The 19,294-nt window shown below is 46.7% G+C and overlaps 1 protein-coding gene and 1 long non-coding RNA gene across 2 annotated transcripts in view; both read left to right on the top strand.

Annotated features, from left to right (window-relative positions):
• The window catches only part of LOC309352914, a 57,917-nt gene extending 55,666 nt beyond the window's left edge, over positions 1-2,251 (top strand). The window contains exon 3 of the long non-coding RNA XR_014161474.1: positions 1,624-2,251. This is a non-coding gene — a long non-coding RNA (uncharacterized lncRNA). The remainder of the gene's footprint in view (positions 1-1,623) is intronic.
• Positions 2,252-8,739: 6,488 nt separating this feature from the next.
• The window catches only part of SMAD7 (SMAD family member 7), a 50,894-nt gene continuing 40,339 nt past the window's right edge, over positions 8,740-19,294 (top strand). The window contains exons 1-2 of the mRNA XM_081881564.1: positions 8,740-11,236; positions 13,083-13,136. Of these exons, the coding sequence (XP_081737690.1) occupies positions 10,519-11,236; positions 13,083-13,136 (772 nt within the window). The 5' untranslated portion in view covers positions 8,740-10,518. The remainder of the gene's footprint in view (positions 11,237-13,082; positions 13,137-19,294) is intronic.

The following is a 19,294-nucleotide window of genomic DNA, read 5'->3' on the forward strand; positions in this document are numbered from 1 at the left end:
AAGAATGCAAATCATACATACTAATGATTTAGTTGTTCCTAATGGAACCAAAAGGTATCAGCTATGCACAAGAAAGAAGTATCAGCGGGTTTGCTGGATTCCCATTTGGTAGGAATGCAAACAAACAAACAAATAAATAAATTTGAAAGACTGCAGTGAAAACTGAGCAAGCACAGTGGCCAGGAATGCTGATAGACACCTGGGGGGCGGGGGTGGAAGAGAAATGATAAACTAGGAGAAGAGAAGAAGTGGAACAGAGTACAGTGGTACCTTCAGTTACGTAGTTGATTCGTTCCGGAGGTCCGTTCTTAACCTGAAACTGTTCTTAACCTGAAGCACCACTTTAGCTAATGGGGCCTCCCGCTGCCGCCACACCACCGGAGCACGATTTCTGTTCTCATCCTGAAGCAAAGTTCTTAGAGGTACTATTTCTGGGTTAGCAGAGTCTGTAACCTGAAGCTTATGTAAGCCGAGGTACCACTGTAGCTGGAACACTTAAGCTGGAGATCATAATGACATGAGCCACTAGATAAGATAAGAGCTTCCAAATGCAGAGGGGAAGAAAGGTATTGTGCAGCACAACCCTATGCAGGTTTCTTCAGGAGTAAAGTGCAATGATTTAGAGACGCAGGTGGCGCTGTGGTCTAAACCACAGAGCCTAGGGCTTGCCAATCGGAAGGTTGGCGGTTCAAATCCCCGCTATGGGGTGAGCTCCCGTTGCTTGGTCCCTACTCCTGCCCACCTAGCAGTTCGAAAGCACGCCAGTGCAAGTAGATAAATAGGTACCACTCTGGCGGGAAGGTAAACGGCGTTTCCGTGTGCTGCTCTGGTTCGCCAGAAGCGGCTTAGTCATGCTGGCCCCATGACCCAGAAGCTGTACACTGGCTCCCTTGGCCTATAGAGCAAGATGAGTGCCGCAACCCCAGAGTTGCTGGACCTAACAGCTAGGGGTCCCTTTTACTCCCAAGTAAGTGTGCAGAGGACTGCAGGTTTAACAGCGCAAGCAGAGGAAAGCAGAATAATCTTACAGCAGCTTAATGATGTCTGGAGTGAAAAGAGTTTGGGATTATATTTTTGGCATGTGTGTGTTTGTATGCCTTTGCTGTCACACCCTGGTGCCGTTAGTAAGACAATTAGTTTAACAGTTCCCTGTCTCCAACTGTCTGCCAAATGTTGAATTGCATTGCAAATTAACCTGAGTTTATCACTTGCCATTAACTCTTCAAAGGCAGTTGTGGAACAAGATTTCCAGAAACCCCCTTGGGAAGTGCAGTCTGGAAATACGGATTTGCATGAACCAGAAGCCTTGATTGTTATTATTTCTGCGGACAGCAGATCAGGGACAAAAGATTGTCTGGCTCCATATTAACCACCACCATTTTCCAGCTGAATACTATATACGAATGCTGATATAGAAGGCAGTGCCGTACAAACTGTTTCTGTTTTTTAAAAAACCGAGAACTGCGCTGAAAATGTTTTTAATCTGTTAATACTTTGGAAAGCTTTCAGCATTAAAAATATATATAAAAACATGTAAGGCATATGGAAACAGGTGTGTCTGAACTAAGCCGGATGTCTGTATCAGATAAAGAGAGGCGAAAGTAACTCTGTTCTCTTATCTAGGTCATTGAGCCATCATACTGATGAAAAAGAGTGAGTTGCAAACTGTTCAATATATTCTGATGCAGTAATGAGGAAGTAGGTCGGAAAGATTGTGGTCACCTTGGGAAAGATGCACAATCCCCCCCCCCCAATATATCTCCAAGGGGCTAGATCCCAGACTCTAGCACAACTTGAAACAGGAGATCTGCTGTTACCCTCAAGGCCTGGCTTACCTTCTGCTAAAGTCTCAGCCTCAAAGTTGTAACTGATTGATGAATTACAAAGTTAGTTTTCAGGTCTGTGTGCTGCTTTTCCACTAAAGGAAGCACTGTGCGGTGAACATTTTGACAAGTCCAAGGCACTAATCCTGCCAGAGTTCTGAATGGGTTCAGCTATTGAGCACATAGCCTGCATGCTTTTGAGTGCTTTATTGATTGAAATCTTTATAACAGAAGTATACAATAGATATTATAGGCAAAATGAGAAAAAAATAAACAATTATTCATTCTTTAACTAATGCTTGCTTTGCACATCCATTTGTTATTAAATTTTTCAAGACCTCCGATCTTCCCTTTGCATTCCCAATTTAAATTCCTTAAACACGTGCTTAAACTTTACTTTCTCCATATTTTTTGACTTACTATAAATTTTGTTTTGTACCATTATCCTATGGGGATATCCTATGGGGATTTCATTTCCTATAATTCCTAGCAGGAAGGCTTCAGGTTTTTTAGGGAAGGAGCATTTGAACATTTTCTTAAGCTCGTTATAAACCATTTCCCAAAATTGTCTGATCTTTTTACAGTTCCACCACATGTGGATCCATGTACCTTCAGCCTCCCTGCATTTCCAGCAAATGTTTGTTCTAGATCTGAACATTTTAGCTAGCTTAACAGGTGTTAGATGCCACCTGTAAAGAATTCAGTGGCAAAGAGTTCATGCTTCGTGATTCCCAGGGACTGGTAGCCCCCTTCTTTACAAATCAAGCTCTTGGTTTTATTGGATGAAGTTTGTAATTCAGACGGGTTCTTTGACTGTGCTTTGTAAGTTTTATGAATTTTAAACAAACCCTCCATCAGATTGCTTGATCTTTGGACGAGCGCTGGGTTGGGGAGAAGAGAGAGCCAGTGTGGTGTTAAGAGTGTTTACAATGTCTCTCATATTTCCCTCCCCCCATGTAACATTTTTACAAATCAGTTTCATTTGTTGAGACATTAGGAAGAAAAGGGGGAAGGAGGTGGAGGGGGGGAGAAGATGGGTGGGGGTGGGGTCGGGTGGCAATGTTTCTATTCTATTTACTATATGTAGGGTTTGGTGTCAGCATTGCTTGTGCAGGTTCTTTGCTGTTCACTTGTGTTCCTTTGGTGGTGAGAGAGGTTGGGGTTGGCCCAGGGTGTGGTTATTCATTTATGGTTGGCTGTGGTGGTCTTTGTTTTCATGTGTGAGCGGGGTGGGTGGGTGTTTTGGATCAGGTTAGCTATATTGATGTGTATGCTGTTGGTGGATTGTTGCTGTTGTCTTGTTGGGCTGTGTATGTGATAAAAGGGAGCCATACTGGGGTGAAGGTGTCTATTCTTCTATTTGTCCCTGTGTCAGTTTCAGTTTATTGGTTAATTTTTCTAGTAGGGCTGTTTCCCATACTATTTGGTACCCAAACTGCCAAAGGTCTTTGGGAAATACTAATGTTTTAAGAAGCAACCTAAAATTCAGCAATGTAGCCTGAAGAAGGGTCAGCATTCTAGCATTTTGTTGTCACAAATGAAAAAAGGAGTGTTTTGGACACTCGCCACACAGACCTCCTGTTCTTGAGGAACCTTCAACAAAGCCTTCTGAGATGGGGAGTTAAAAGCAGCACCTTGAATCGAGCTCTGAAAGAGTTCACACCCAGTTCTGACCTGCCAAAATAGCTTCCGTTCTCTTACCAGCTATTGTGCGGAGAAATATTCAGCAGGTAGAATTCTTCCTGCAGAAGCTACTCCTCTGCGGGTCAAGCGGCAGCTAAAGGAATTGAAGCCCTTCCAGACCAAAGCATTGGCAAACTTACATTTCAATCCGTTTCACTGACAACTGAAAAAAGTTCAAACTACTCATGTTTACAATCGAATTATCCATGAGATGGGTGAGACCCATCAGCCTTTGTTTGATCCTGTATTCCAGGGGGTGGGGAAGCTGTGGCCCAGCAGATGTTCCTAGACTACAACTTTGGCCATCCCTGACCATTGGGCAGGATGGGTGGGGCTTGTGGGAGCTGCGGTCCTTCAAAACCTGGAGGGCACATGTTCTCCACCTTTGCTGCACTCCTAGGAGCAAATGGTTATAATATAGCTCAAACTATTAATCCAGCCAGTCCAGTATCACTTACTTCTACTTGGAAGTTTCTCCAAAGCATAGGTGGAGGTCTTTCACATCACCTGACACCTTTTTGCCTAGAGAAGGACGTGGGACCTTCTGCCCATAAAGGATGGCCTCTAACACGGAGTGGTGGCACCTTGAGAACATCTTGCATTTCACCAGACCTACCAATGGAACTTCTTTGTGCATTGCTAAACAATCACAATGACTTATGCACAATCTCCCTGCTGCCTGGGCGTGTCTGACTTGTTTACTTCCTTGCATGATTTCATGAATGCATTTATTTATAGCACGAAAGCATTCAAGGCAAGCAGCTAGAACATTGGGCTTGGACTGAGAAGACCCAAGTTCAAATCACCACTTGGCCATGTAGGTAAAATGGGAGGAGCAGCACGTAGAACGCCTTGAGTTCCTTGAAGGAAATGTAAATATAAGAAATAAACGAAAACTAAAGGGAAAAAAGAAGGAAGAGCTGCATTGCGGGATATGGCTTGGACTTAGAACTGTGATGTCAATGCATTCAGGGGGAAAATAAGCTGAAATTTTACAGCAGCATGGAGCTGGGGGCGGTTCTGAAATGAAAGGCATCCATTATATACTCAAGGAAATTATGAAATAAGGAGATCTGAAATAACCTTACAGGAGAATTCTGCTGGATCAGACAAGGACCCATCAACATCCTGTTTCTTGTAGTGGCCATCAAGAAGTCTCTAGGGAGCCTACAAGCAGGGCATGAGGGCAACAGCCCTTTCTCATTGCTTGTGCTGGATGTCAGACATTCTAAGGTTCGCTGCTTGTGAACATGGAGGTTCTACACATCAGCTGCTGCTAAGTGGCACCAGATGACCCAACTTGCCTAGCCAGTTGCAGTTTCATTGCTGGTTTAGTTTGTATCCCACCCTTTCTGCCGGATACAGTTTAATCCATAAAAGCTGCTAAGGACAAAGCCGCTAAAAATGGCTGACGGAATATAGACAACTTCCTTACACTGAGTCAGACCACTGGTCCATCGAACACAAACTGGCAGCGGCTCTGTAGGGATTCAGACAGGACCGTTCCAAGATGTTTGGGACTGAACCTGGGATTTTCTGCGCACAAGACATGAACTGGACTTTCCATTTAACATAAAAAATCTTGACCAGTTGATCAGAGTTAGAAAAAGACTGTGCCTGGTAAACCTTCCTAGGCAGGGAGTTCCAGAGGTGGCTACTGCAGAGAAGGCCCTGCTGCATTTAACTATCAATCTAACTTCTGGTATATGAGACAAATGGAACCACTGCTCCCAAAAGCTTTCCCAAAGACATGTGGGATTTAAGAGATTTAGGGCACAATTCTATACCAGCTGATTTTCTGGGCATAAGCCCCATGGAACTCAATGGGACTTACTTTTGAATAGGATTGTGGTGTTATGTTTTAAATGGCAGAAACAGAACCTTGAGTTGTGCCCAGAAACTGAATGACACATGAGGACACCTTATTTTTAATTTCCACCTTTGGCACTGCCCTACCTACATTTCCCAAAGCAACTCACTTAACTGATCTCTTGGCTCCATAAGCTTTGTGAAAGCATAAATTACCACACTTAACATTTAGGAAGCCCGTTCAGCATGCACGTAAATGCGACTTTCAATAACTATTTGCCAGGCAAATAGCACAAAGCACTAGGAGTCAGGGCGTCTAGACTGCCCTCTCGAGCTCTCCTAAAACAGGCTTTATGAGCACGAGTGAGAATCAAGAGTTTCCCATGCCTCAATGTCCCCTCTATAAAATGGGTGCAATAGCAATTTGCACCACCACGTCGCCCATGGCAGGCCACTTTCTTTTGTCCAACTGATTGAGCTCATAGGGCTGAGATCCAAGAGACTTGAGTTTAAATGGCTGCAATATGCAAAAAGAGATTGCTGAATCCCAGATGGCATACACTGATAGAATTTGCATGACAACAACCTTGGAGTTGTTGGCTTGTTGTTAATGAGCAGCATGCTGCTACACACGGCTACACACTGCCTTCCTGCTAGCAAGTGCTAGAAATAAGACAGTTGATGTCCAAACCCTGGATTGTGCGGCTTATTTCTTGCTAACAAACCAGGATTTGTAAGCCAGCAGTAGAGATAGGGGCAGACTTTGGCAACCTTTCATAATAGAGTTCAAAATTTGGCACCCCAAAATGGATCTTTTCGATTACGGATCTTCTCAATTTTGCGCCCCCTGGCTTGGCACCCTGTGTGAGGGAATTGCTAGAGGTAAAGGTAAAGGGACCCCGACCATTAGGTCCAGTCGTGGCCGACTCTGGGGTTGTGGCTTTCATCTTGCTTTATTGGCCGAGGGAGCTGGCGTACAGCTTCCGGGTCATGTGACCAGCATGACTAAGCCGCTTCTAGCGAACCAGAGCAGCGCATGGAAACGCCGTTTACCTTCCCGCCGGAGTGGTACCTATTTATCTACTTGCACTTTGACGTGCTTTCGAACTGCTAGGTTGGGAGGAGCAGGGACCGAGCAATGGGAGCTCACCCCGTCGCGGGGATTAGAACCCCCAACCTTCTGATCGGCAAGTCCTAGGCTCTGTGGTTTAACCCACAGCGCCACCCGCGTCCCAAGGGAATTGCTACACTGTCCTAAATTTGGCACTGCTTAAGGCTTTCTTAGCCATCCTGGCTTGTGTGAACACAGCCAGTGGTATCTTTGAGCCCTAGATTTTTCTGCAAAAGGCCCACAACTCCAACTTTTAAAAATCATTATTATCATTTCACACATCCTGCTAATAATTTGTGGCACAAAGCTCAAATTCCAGTCCTGTGGCCTAGAGAGTCACACTTAAATTAAGCTCTTGGTGCACTGTAAACAGGGTGTGCAGGGAGCAAACACTTGCAGGTGAATTGGGCAAATGAGCTGAAGTAGGTGCTTCAAGGTATCTCTCGCCCAGTATCAGTGGACAGTCCGAGCTGAGAAAACCTGTCTGCTGGACCCTCCAAATCTCGGAGAAATATGAGCCAATCGTACCCAGGAACCTCTGTGGGTTGCAGTTCCATGACACTTCAGCATCCTATCTCTAATGGCAGTGGCGGTGTTAAATTCCACAGTGGGACTACTGTGGATGAATTTGTTTAATCGGTTCCCATAATATAGAATTCGCAGTGCCAAATGCTCATTTATTCAATAGACTTTGTGGATATGTCTAGGAAACTGGAGCCTAATTATTCTGAGTTTTCCCAAGTCCCAGTGAAGCCTACATGGGAAACCACAAGGATTAATTACCCTGCAACAAACCGTCCAGCCAGTTTAAAATAATTTTAAGTCCAATTGGTTTTAGTGGTAGGAGAGATCAGAGCACACCCATAATTCCCTCAGTGAATAAAAAGGGACTGAAAAGTTTATGGAACATTACCTAGTTACCTACAAAAACATTTGCACTTTTTTAAATTCCTGGTTTACCCACCCAAGGTGTAGACATCATCATCATCATCATCATCATCATCATAATTCCAGTTACAGATAGGTAGCCGTGTTGGTCTGTCATAGTCAAAACAAAAAATTCCTTCCAGTAGCACCTTAGAGACCAACTAAGTTAGTTCTAGGTATGAGCTTTCGTGTGCATGCACACTTCTTCAGATACGTATCTGAAGAAGTGTGCATGCACACGAAAGCTCATACCTAGAGCTAACTTAGTTGGTCTTTAAGGTGCTACTGGAAGGAATTTTTTGTTTTAATAATAATAATAATACTTCACACTTTAGTTTGGAGCACTTCGCATGCATTATCCTAAGATAGATTTGCTTTATTATTCCCATATTGCAGATGGGAATGTTGAGGCCAAGAGCACAGAACCTTGCATCACTCATAAATTCCTGCAGTCATATCCACACTTAGCTGGGAGAAGTAAGCCCCCTGAAACTATAACATCTTGTCTGAAGAAGTGTCCTGGTGAGCTCAGAAGCTTGCCGGTTATGTTGCGGCATTTACTTCACACAGGTATTATGCTACTGTCCTTCTGGATGTGATTTACCAGCCTGTACATGGTGGAATGTAAATGCTTTCGGGGAAAGGACTTGCCCTTTTCCTTATGCCAGCCCACAAAAATACAGTGGTACCTTGGGTTAAGTACTTAATTTGTTCTGGAGGTCTGTTCTTAACCTGAAACTGTTCTTAACCTGAAGCACCACTTTAGCTAATGGGGCCTCCCGCTGCTGCCACGCCACCGGAGCACAATTTCTGTTCTCATCCTGAAGCAAAGTTCTTAACCCGAGGTACTATTTCTAGCTTAGCGGAGTCTGTAACCTGAAGCGTCTGTAACCCGAGGTACCACTGTACCATATACATGGATGGTGCCTGCTATATAAACACAGTAAATTAACAGCAGTACAATATAGCAATAACAGCAATGGCTCGATTTGACGTGGAGCGCACTCTCATCTCTTTAAGCATGGCTCCCTACCTAATTCCCATTAGCCAATCTTGCTCATTGTGCAAGTAATAGTAGTTGAGGGTAATCCGTGCGCGCACGCCTGCACCTAACTTCTATTCCTTTCCTCCTCTGACACTTCCTCAAACCTTTCCTGCTTTTTCTCCCTTCTCTCCTCCTTCTCCCCCCTCTGCCTCCTCCCCAGACTTCAGGAATGAAAGAGGAAAAAAAATAGCTTTCAGAAACCCGATGCCTTTTTTGCGCAATACAATCACTGTGCTTTTTTTTTTTTTTTTTTAATAAAAAAGCGACAGGGTGTCTAGACGCCCACGTGATAAGAGGCGGGCGGCGCGCGCGGCGAGGGGGGGGGGGGACACGACGGGGACGACGACGGGTTTGCCTGGGCAGGGCAGCGCCGCTGCGCAGTCTGGCAGCCACCGAGGCAAGGCAAGAGATCGGGAAGGAGGGAGGGGGAAAGAGAGGGAGAGAGGGAGAAATAACCGGGGGAGGAGGAGACGGAGCCTGGCTCGAGCTGGCTGGCTGTCTCGAGAGGAGGGATCAGAAGCGAGAGCTGCCCAAGCGCGCCCCCCCCCTCCAGCCAGCCAGCCAGCCCGGCGGCAGAGGCGCACTGGGGCTCTCCGCTTAGGTGACCTCCCCTCATCCCTCTGCCTTGCAAAAAAAGCTCTCGCCCTCCCCCGGAGGTTTTTTTCCCCATTTTATTTTAAATCCCCCCCCCTTTTTTTTTTTTTTTTGCCAAATCGCGGAGCTGCAGAAGGAGAGCCGGGAAGGAGGAGAGTGGGGAAGGAGGGAGGGAGGGAAGAAGAAAAGAGGTGGAGGAAGAGCGCGAGAGCGCGCAGCCAAGCTCCGGGCTCTGCTGCTGCTGCGTTTCGGGAAAGGAAGAAGGGAACGAAAAAAGGAAGGGAGGGGAAGGCAAGAGCCAGCCCAGGCGAAAGGAACTGGGTGGATCGTAACCCCCCCCCCCCGCTCCTCGCCGCCGCCGCCCGGTTCCTCCTCTGGCTTTCTGCTGCGCGCTTGTGTGTGTCGACGAGAGAGGCGATGCTCCTGCTGGAAGGAGGAGGCGGAGGGCAAGCGGCGCAGGCAGCCGCCAGACGCAAGAGCTGAGAGCGGCATTGCCGGAGCGGCGGCGGAGGGGCTGGCGACACTTTTCCCGCCGCTGTCATTAAGAGGAGCGCCCTCGCTCACTTCTCCCGGATTCCTTTCGATCGCCGACGGTCCCCCGAGCCATCCTTCTCCTTCGCCCCTGGAACCAGAGGAGAAGGGGGGGAGGGCAAGGGAAAAGGTGGCGGTGGGTGGAGAGATCTTGTAAAGGGAGAACTTGGAAGGGGGGCCCCGGAATCCTGCCTTTTAAAAACTCTCCCTTTCTTGCTCGGAAAAGGAAGCAAACAAGCGAGGGGCCAGCCCGCCAAGGGAGCAGCAAGATCAAAGCGCGTTTGGGAAGGGCAGACGCCGCCAGGGAGCGACCGGATCAAGGTGCTGCGAGCTGATCCGCAGATCGGGAGAGAGCTGCTCCTGCGAAGCTCTGCTTGGAAGAGGCGAAGGAAAACAGACCTATCGGGGCGAAAAGGAACGGGGATCTTTGGATGTTTTACTGTGGATTTCCCCCCCCCCCTCTCGACCACAGATTTTTCTTCTTCCTTTGAAACGACCAGATCTAAATTATTGATTTTTTGAGTTTTGGGCTTGCCCCCATCCCCATTTTTGTAAACACCAGGTTCCCTCTTCCCCCTTCTGCACTTTTGGGCTGGATTTAGCACCTACTTTGATCACCTAAGGATCTAAAATCTTGTGCCTGTTTTTTGTGTTGTTGTTTTTTTTGCAACATTAAAGAAAATATTTTTTTTGTTTGGAAACGAAACTCCCTCCGCCTCACCTCGCCCGAGGGCTTCTCCTTTGAACCACCGCTGAAGAAAATACTTCCATATCCCGTGGAGTTTCTTTGGACCGGGGGAGGGGGGCGCAGAGGGCAAATCACCCCAGAACCCTTTCTTGGCCCCTTAGTGGATAATCCCCCCACCACGCGCACGCTTTAAAGAAACTGCCGGGGGTTTCTCCTTTTTGCTGTTGTTTTGGTGGCTCTAGAAGGATTTGCGAAGAGAGCGAGCAAGGCAGACTTGAACCCGAGCCTTTTCCCAGGAGACTGGCGCATGCTTCACCTTGCTTCGCCTGCGTCTCCCGCAGCAGGCAGCGCGCGGCGGCCGGCGCCCCCATCTCCCCCCGGCTCCGTCCTCTGTTTCCACTTCATCCCCATCATTTCAGGCTGCTTCTACTGGCTGCCTGGACTCGGCTCCCGGATTCTTCATGAGTTGCGGACGACATGCCCGTTTTTTAGCCGGGGAACCTTCTTCTCGTCCCGCATGTTCAGGACCAAACGATCGCTGCTCGTCCGAAGACTCTGGCGGAGCCGGGCGCCCGGCGGGGAGGAAGAAGGCGGCGAGCTTGGAGAGGGGGCCGCCGACAGCCGGGTGCATGGGGCGGGCGGCGGCGGCGGAGGAAGCCGGGGTTGCTGCATGGGCAAGTCGGGGAAGCTCGCCAAGGCACACCTCGGATCGGAGGCTGAACTGAAAGCGCTGACCCACTCGGTGCTGAAGAGGCTGAAGGAGAAGCACCTGGAGGGCCTCCTGCAAGCCGTGGAGTCCCGGGGGGGCACGCGGACCTCCTGCCTCCTGTTGCCCACCAAGGTGGACTCCAAACTGGGCCAGCATTGGTACTCGCTCCCTCTGCTGCTGTGCAAAGTCTTTCGGTGGCCCGATCTCAGGCACTGCTCGGAAGTCAAGAGGTTATGTTGCTGTGAATCTTATGGGAAAACGCACCCGGACCTGGTCTGCTGCAACCCCTATCACCTCAGCCGGCTCTGTGAACTAGGTAGGCACCGCTTTACAAATAACCCCTTACACCCCCACCCTCAAAACCCCTCCCTGAGTGCATCGGGGGGTGGGTGTGTTTTTGGGACGGTCAAAAAAAAAATAAGGGAGAAATGTCAGGCCTTTGCATTCCAAGTCTTGCCGCCTTCAAGTTGCTCTGGGTCTTTGTGGTGCATTGGAATTTTTTTTCGGGGGGGGGGGGACACAGGCTTGCATCATTCCCTGGAAATGTTGAGATCTGGAATTAAGGGGCGACCCATATTATTCGGCCAGGGACCCAGTTTAAGTAGGGTACCTCCCTGTGCCCATTCCAGCTTTGTTTTGTTTTTAAAAGTTGCAAGCTTTGATGCCCTGTCAAAGAAAAGCCCTGTGTTTTTGTTGTGCATCAGAGGCTTCCCATATATGTCTGTTTTCCTAAGTTAAAAAATAAATAAAATACCCAGGGAGATTTTTAATTTTAGGTTTGAAAGAAGCCCAAAGGGAATTTTCTGTGAGTAGTGAGAACAGTATCGGACCTTTTTTCTCTCTATTGCAAACCTGCCCAGTTCTGGGTTTTAGTGTTTGAAGTTCCTGTTGGACCTGCAATCAGGGGGAATGAAGAAAGCATGCAACAATGACGGAAGGCTCTCCCACCCCCCACATTCTGTAAATAAATGCATTTTTAAAAACCCAGGCCATTAGTTTAAGGTGACATCAAACATTCCTCTGTGTTTTCTTAGTGTAGATTTACTATTTATGCAAAGGAGCTGTAACGCATAGTGCAGGATCAAAGAAGTCCTGATTGGTTTTTGGAAAATACATCTCCAGATCCTCCGGTTTTTTAACATACAGATCTCCAGCCAGCCTGAGGTTTGCAAAAGTAATCCAACACTTTGCTGGCCAGCCGTCCCCAATATTCTCCCACTCAGCCCTCCTTCGCTGCTATAATATAAAAGACAACACACAATTTCCAGGCACCAATCTTCTTTCCTCCTCCGGGCAGGCTGCCTTTTGGTTTCCAAACTGGAAAGGTTGAAAGGGGGGGGGGTGAGAAGAGAGAAGAATCCTCAATGCAAACCCTTTTTTTGTGTGTGCTTCTGAGTGTAAAGTTCACAGCCTGCATCAAGTTTTGTGTATGTGAGTGAGTGAGAGAGAGAGAGAACTGCTTTGGTGGTATGTCTTAAGTCAGGCTAGCGACCCTTCTCTCTCTCCCACCCAAGCCCTCTGAAAACCGAGGCTGCAAACTCCCCCCACTCTGACCCCCTTCTTCCCCAAACCGCTTGCAAAAACTTTGGCACAACTTTTGAGCAGCGCAGAAGAAAACTGCCCAGTTATGCAGGGCCGGGAAGTTCTTTTGCTGCTGTTGTTCTTTTCAAAGTGGGAGGAAAATGTGAGTCTTGAATTCTCTGTACTTGTATCTCTCCCTTCTCTCTCTCTCTCTCCCCCCCCCCCCAGCCATCCCACCCGCCCTCTTTCCTCTCCCCACTCTCCCCCCCCCCCCCAGGCTTTCTGTGAAATGTTAAATGTGCATGCGGAGAGCTAGCCGGGGATTATCAGGGAGCCGGGATCAGTTGGTGATTTCCAGAGCTGGAGTGTTTCAGCCCAGCCAAGGAGGCCCCCGCTCGAGACAGCCAGAGGAGCAGATAGTGCGAGCGACTGGCGCCAGCCGGCCCCCTTTGTTTATCTGACAGTTAAATATCAAGGCAATCGCCGCCTAGCCTGCCCTGCCTCCAACCCCCAGAGCTAAGACAAACAGTTTTGCTACAAGAATGCCACTGTTATCATAAGTTCCTATCTTTCTCTCTCTCTCCCCCCTCCTCTCTTCTCATGGCTCTGCTTTTATTTTCTCTGTACTTTTCTAATTCCAGAGTCTCCCCCTCCTCCTTATTCGAGATATCCAATGGATTTTCTCAAACCAACTGGTAAGTAGACTTGTTTTTAAAACAAACCGAACATTTTTTGGGGGATGGGAAACTTGGAAACTTTTTTTTCCTGGGAAGGCGGTTCTCTCCCCACATTGCATGCTCATGGCTCTTACGATTGTATTGTTTTGTATTATTATTATTATTATTATTATTAAGAATCCATAGGTTTGTTTTGCTTTTTTCAGCTCTTGTTTGCTTTCCTAGCACTCCTACACAGTTAATCACAAGCAATTCTGCTTTAAGATAAGTGGGATTTGCTCCTGAATAAGTGTGGATTGTGGGATTTTAGCCTTTGTTCTTTAAACCCACCAGCTTTCACAAGAAGAGTCTGCCACGGGTTTTTCTAAGCTTGCCTTCCTTACTTGGAATAAGTTCCTTTCAAGTCAATGGGGTTTACTTCCAGTCTGATTGAGATTTAAGTATATTTGCATCTTAAGTCCAAAAGAGAGGCTGCAGAGGAACAAGCGTTCCTCACCTGTTCCTGCACATAATTTACTCAGATGTAAGACCAAAGCGATTTCAGGGGAGACAGACTCTCCCAACTTAAACCTGCAGTCCAAATCTTTCAAGCTCTTCCCTTAAAAACAAAAACAAACTTGGGTTTCTGTTAAAATGCAAACAAAAAGAGCACTGCTTCATGTCATCCTGACATTTCACCTGTAATGTTTTAGGAGGAGCAGAATGTGAAACAATAGAAAACTATTTATTTTTGATTGGTGAATAATGGAATGAGTGGATTTCGAGTAATACGGGTTTCCTGAAATGTCCTATTTGTTATTTCACTTTTGCTTGAAAATCCTGCTTTTGGCACAAGTAAGAGCACACCGAAAAAGAATTATGAAGGGGCACACAGATGTTTTTAGCACATTTCTCCCTGCATCCTTGGTTGCTTGTAATTGAATGGCAGGCTGCCAGGGCAGAAGCCCATTCGAGGCTGGCACCAAACGCTGTTGCGGTTGTCTGCATAAACTTTTGGCTGGCAGCAGGGCTCACCCTGTGCTAGATAAATAGGCTGGCATTGTGGAGAGGAGAGAGAGGGTTTAGTGAAAATCGGAAATGTGGATGAAACTGAGGGGGGAGGGAAATAAAATTCCACAAAGCCACTTCATATCTCTCCCAAACATTAATGGACCAAAATACAGATTGCAGAGCAGTTGTCTCTATTGATTACATCCTGATGTCAAGTCAATAGAGTTAGCAAGGTTTTTAAAATTGACTTCTTTGTAAAGGCCCAGTTTCAGGCAGTACCAGGAAACTAGTCTCTGCTCCACCGAAGTAAAACTTGTTACTGTTCAGTTCCCTGGACCTGTCTAGTTTGTCAAGTTTAAACATGGTTAATCCCCAGGGATGTACAAGATTGCAGTTTCCCTCTTCAGTGTTCCGGCCACTTTAGGCTGTAAGCTCCTTGCAGGCAGAGACCTTTATGAGAGCTGTTGTAGTGTAGACTGAGCTATGAATCAGGAAGTGCTTAATTCAGTTATTTGCCATGAATGTGGCCTCCAGCAAATCACTCTCAGCCTCAATTCCCCCATCTGCAATTTGGGGCCTAATAACACCCACATGCTTCTCTTCCAGGGTTTATTAGGATTATAGCTGGATATTGCTTGTGAAACACTTTGAACCCTTGAAAGCACTATGCTGCTGTTCAGTATTATAAACAACAACAATGATTTCTTAAAATACTAAAAGTGATTGAAGCACAGCCGTGGACACCCCTCCCCCCCGCTTTGTTATTTTTGTAACTTTATGTGTGTTGAGGTGTTTAGCTCTCTTTTGACCTGCAGGTCTTCTGCATGGAGTGAGGATCATTGAATACAGTGCTTCTTACTTCAGAGTAAACATGCACTGCACAAGGTAGTCGCGTCTTGCTGACATTTGTTTATGCCATGTGCAAGCAGGAGAATGGATTTGCAAGGGGTAGGAAACATCATTTAGATGTGCTCACTGAGATGACAATTAATGTCATGGTTTGCAATCCTTGCAACGCACAATTTATTACTTGCTTTAGCAAGCAATAGTGTGTGGTTTCTGATAGACATATGCCCACTCCAAGGTTGCGTTAGATGCTAAAGCATCTATCATAACAGGTTCCCAGCAGTCTGTCACATTGCAGTGTGACGAAGAACAAGAAATAACAGGTTCAAACCCCATGGCATCCTTAAATGCACCCATTTTAATTTTGCACTATATGGGTGCCATTCATTCCAAAGGAGGGAGAAGATTACATTTGGGGAGTCTGTTTTGCAGTGTTGCAAAAGCTGACCTGGCACCTATAGAAAGGGACTGCAGTTAGCCAGCTGTGCTCCAGTGGATGGCAGAATGGACTTGAAGCTGTGACACTTTGCAATCAAATAACTGTTCTCGGTGCAGCCTTGGGCAAGTCACCTTCGCTCAGTCTCAGTTTTTCGTTTGTAAAATGGTGGTGCTGTTTTATCTATCTATCTAGCCTTCTTTTCAGACAAATGCTGTCTCCCAAGCGGCTCACATCAATTAAAAAAACGAAATAATGACGAAGAGGCGGGCCCTGCCCCCAGGCTTGCAAACCGAAAAGACAAGACACACAAGGCAAAGGGGAGTGGAGGGAAAAGGTAGAGAGGGAGAGATCTTGGCTTGACAGCGCCAGACAGAACAATGTGGTGAGTTGTAAACAGGCGTTGATGTTCCGTCTCGGGCCAGACAGATCTTCCCTTGCTTGGAGGCCTTTGCTGCCTGGATAGAGGTGCTGGCAACTGATCCAGCAGCCCTGACTAGTGGCTGAGGCCAGAATGTGCTTCCTGCCACTTCTGCAATCCAGGGACACAACTGCCGGGTCCTTAGAGCTGAATGTTCTTTCTAGCAGGGAAGGGGAGAGACAAAAGTCCCCTGCCTCTGGTCAATGTCAGTGTTCGTTGTTACCTTTCGGGACTCGTAGTGCAGGCAGTATGAGAGGTGCCGGCAGAGCCAACAAATTCTGGTTTTGTTCTCAGGATGCTGGTAGCCAGTGCTGAGGGCAGACTGAGATGATGGGGCCATGGCCTTTTCGCCATAATGGTCCAACCTCTCTGCTGGTCAATGGACAGAGCTAGGCTGGCCTTGCCATAATGTTCTTCTTAGCAAGCAGAGGATACATTGCAGGAGTTCTTGGTTTTCCAGCTGGAGGATGGGTTCAGGGTCTTGCTGTCCCATTAAAATGTGCCATGTAAAAATAGTGTTGCTTTATCTTGCGGCCGTTTCCTCTGAACTAAGCCCTAGTGCATTTGATCAGGCTTTATCCCAAGGAAGTCTGCAGGTTCAAGAATGCAATTCTAAACACACCTGCTTGGACAAAGCCAAGCCAGGGAGACTTACTTCCAAGCAAAAGTGGTTAGGATTGAGGTGTCAGTGTTGTTATTTGTGTGTGTGTGTGTGTGTGTTTAAAAAAGCACATTTTTGTTTATTTACTGCTGATTGCTGTCTGTTGCAGAGACCCAGGGGAATTTGGGAAGAGTGGGCATATCTGGCAACACCAGAGCTGTTTGGAAAGAATGGTTAAGAGCCTGCCATTTGGTTTCCGGTAAAGATGCTAGGATAAATCTATTAGCAGGAGTTTAAACATCCAGCCGGCTGTTGCCAGGGCCTCATTTTCAGTTAGTGGAGTGATATATTTATTCATTAGCAAGTGTTGACATAAGGTAGCAAAACTGTGTGTAAACAGAAAAAAAGCCACAGAATGTGAACGTGCCGTTTTGAAAGGAAAAGTTCTCTGTATCGGCCAATGGGAAGTGATTAATGGACCCGGTCGGAAATGAAAAGGCCCCCCTCCTTTAAGTCCGCTTGGCAGTTGAACTCTGAATATTGTCGCACGTGGAGCATGGAGACAAAAATACTCCATAAGTCTGTCATTACAGGTGGTTATTACAACCTCTGACTCCCATTTGACTTCCTGTTTAATCAAGGCCATTGTGAGGATTGAGAGAGTGAGCAAAAGAGAAGTCAGTTGGTCTGTATATCATTTCTATGTTCTGCTATGATTTCCCCCTCTCCCTTTACTAAAACTGTTGTTTAAATACTGTTTGCTTGAGCCTCAGTAGACAAGAGTAGTCCTGGTGCTTCAGCTGGAGCAATTTGGGGACAGTGCAGATTGGAACGCACTGTGTACAGCACTCTAAATCAGTGCAGTTTCTCCGTTTGCTGATAGAGCAACTGTACTAATGAAAACATTGATTGTTGCCTTAGGATGAGGAACCTCTGGTCTTCCAGATGTTTTGCGGCTTACAGCTCCAATCATCCCTGTTCATTGGCCATGCTGTCTGGAGCTAGATGGGAGCTGGAGCCACAACAAGATGTGGAAGCGCCACAGGTTCCCCATCTCTGCCTTGCATCCAAATTGGTGCTTAGGAATGCAAAACTCTTTCCCCAGCCCTGCTCTTGGTGATATCACCTTGACAACAAGCCACTGTGCTTGCAGCACCAACATGCCTGCCTAGTTAGATTATTTGAATTGCCTTTGCTTGCGAAAGGGTGTTCCTCCTCGTGGATGTCTCCCAAAGCCTTTCTAAACAGGAATGTAGAAAACTTCAGAGCAACCTAATAAGATATGCAGATGTGTACTGTTAGTCCAGTTTTTCCAAAGAGGTTATGTGAGGCAGAGCAGAGTATCTGCAAAGCTATAGGCAATGGATGTTGAGTCAATACATGTTGAACAGCAGGAGTTTTGGTGCAGGGAAGAGAGAGACTGGTGCCATGTGTACCACCAAATGATGGTTCAGAGTTCCATTTTTGAGCTGCAAAGGTGAAGATCTTGAGAACTATATACAGTCGTACCTCCGTTTACGTAACCCTCTGGTTACGTAAACTTCGGGATGCACGCCCGGCAAACCCTGAAGTATTTTACCGGGTTTCGGTGCAGAAGCGGTCCTCAGGTTGCAGAAACCTCAGGATCTGACTGGATCTCTGGAATGGATCCCATCTGCAACCGGAGGTACCACTGTATATTCTATACTAGTTACTCTAGAATTGATGGCTGGTAGCTGGAAATGTGGACAGCTGACTTCAACTTACAGTTGAAGTTGTTTTGGCCTACAACTCCCATGATCCCTAGCTAACAGGACCAGTGATCAGGGATGATGGGAATTGTAGTCCAAAACATCTGGAGGGCCAAAGGTTGGGGGTGCCTGATGTAGAGCATGCATGTCACAGAGACACTTGCAAACTGTATATGTACATCAGAGAAAAACAACATGTGTGTTACCTATCTGCTTTTATTTATCTTACCATCTATCATGGTTGCAGCTGCCCTTCCAGTTAGTCCTGGGTGATGCTCATGGCAATCCTATTTTATCCTCCCAGCAGCCCTGTGAATGGTAGGTTATTACACTGAGAAATGATGACTGCCCCAAGATCACCCAGTTTGCTTGCTGATTGAGTAGGGATAGACACTCTAGGCGTCTGGTCCAGGTTCAAATCTCTTTCGCCTGCCACACCATGCTCTTCCAAGGAGAAACTATAGAGCGGGAATCATGATTATAATTTGTTTCAGCGCTTAGAAGAGCTGAATCGGATATTGGCATGTGTTGCATTTTAATCAACCCACAATGATAATAATAAAAAAGGTTTTGTGGATGCTCTGTATGTGGGGCAATGACCAAGCCTAGGTATTTTTGAAAGCCAACACCACCTTCACATAAAGCACTCTTATGCCACTTTATAACAGTTGTGGAGAATCTGAAGAACTGTAGTTTGGGAAGAGGGATGGGAATAATACACAACAGTTCCCAGAATCCTTTGGAGAAGCCATGACTGTTAAAGTGGTCCGATAGTGCTTTGAATGTACGGTGTGGAACTGGTGTTGAGTTTTAAAAATACCCGAAATATCCTTATCCTGTGTGCGAAGGCGTTGTAATTTTTTGCTGTCCTCATTGTGGGCCCTTTGCTCATTTATGTCTCCTTGGTTTTTGGAGACCCGTTGGTCCACATTCCTACCTGCTCCATGGCCTTTTCCCACTTTAGCTTCGGAAAATCCTCTCCCTTCCCTTGTTTTCCTAGAGGTTCCCGAATTGCAATGTGATCTCTGGTACTGAAAGGGGCATCTCAAGCCTCCAGTCTCATCATGACCCACAGTATTAAATCACACTGCTAATTCTGAAACATCAGGTTGGGAGAAACTGGGAAGGACTGTAGCTTGGTGGGTAGAAACA

The sequence above is a fragment of the Podarcis erhardii genome (assembly GCF_964252035.2).
Source record: "Podarcis erhardii genome assembly, chromosome: 11".
Lineage (NCBI taxonomy): Eukaryota > Metazoa > Chordata > Lepidosauria > Squamata > Lacertidae > Podarcis > Podarcis erhardii.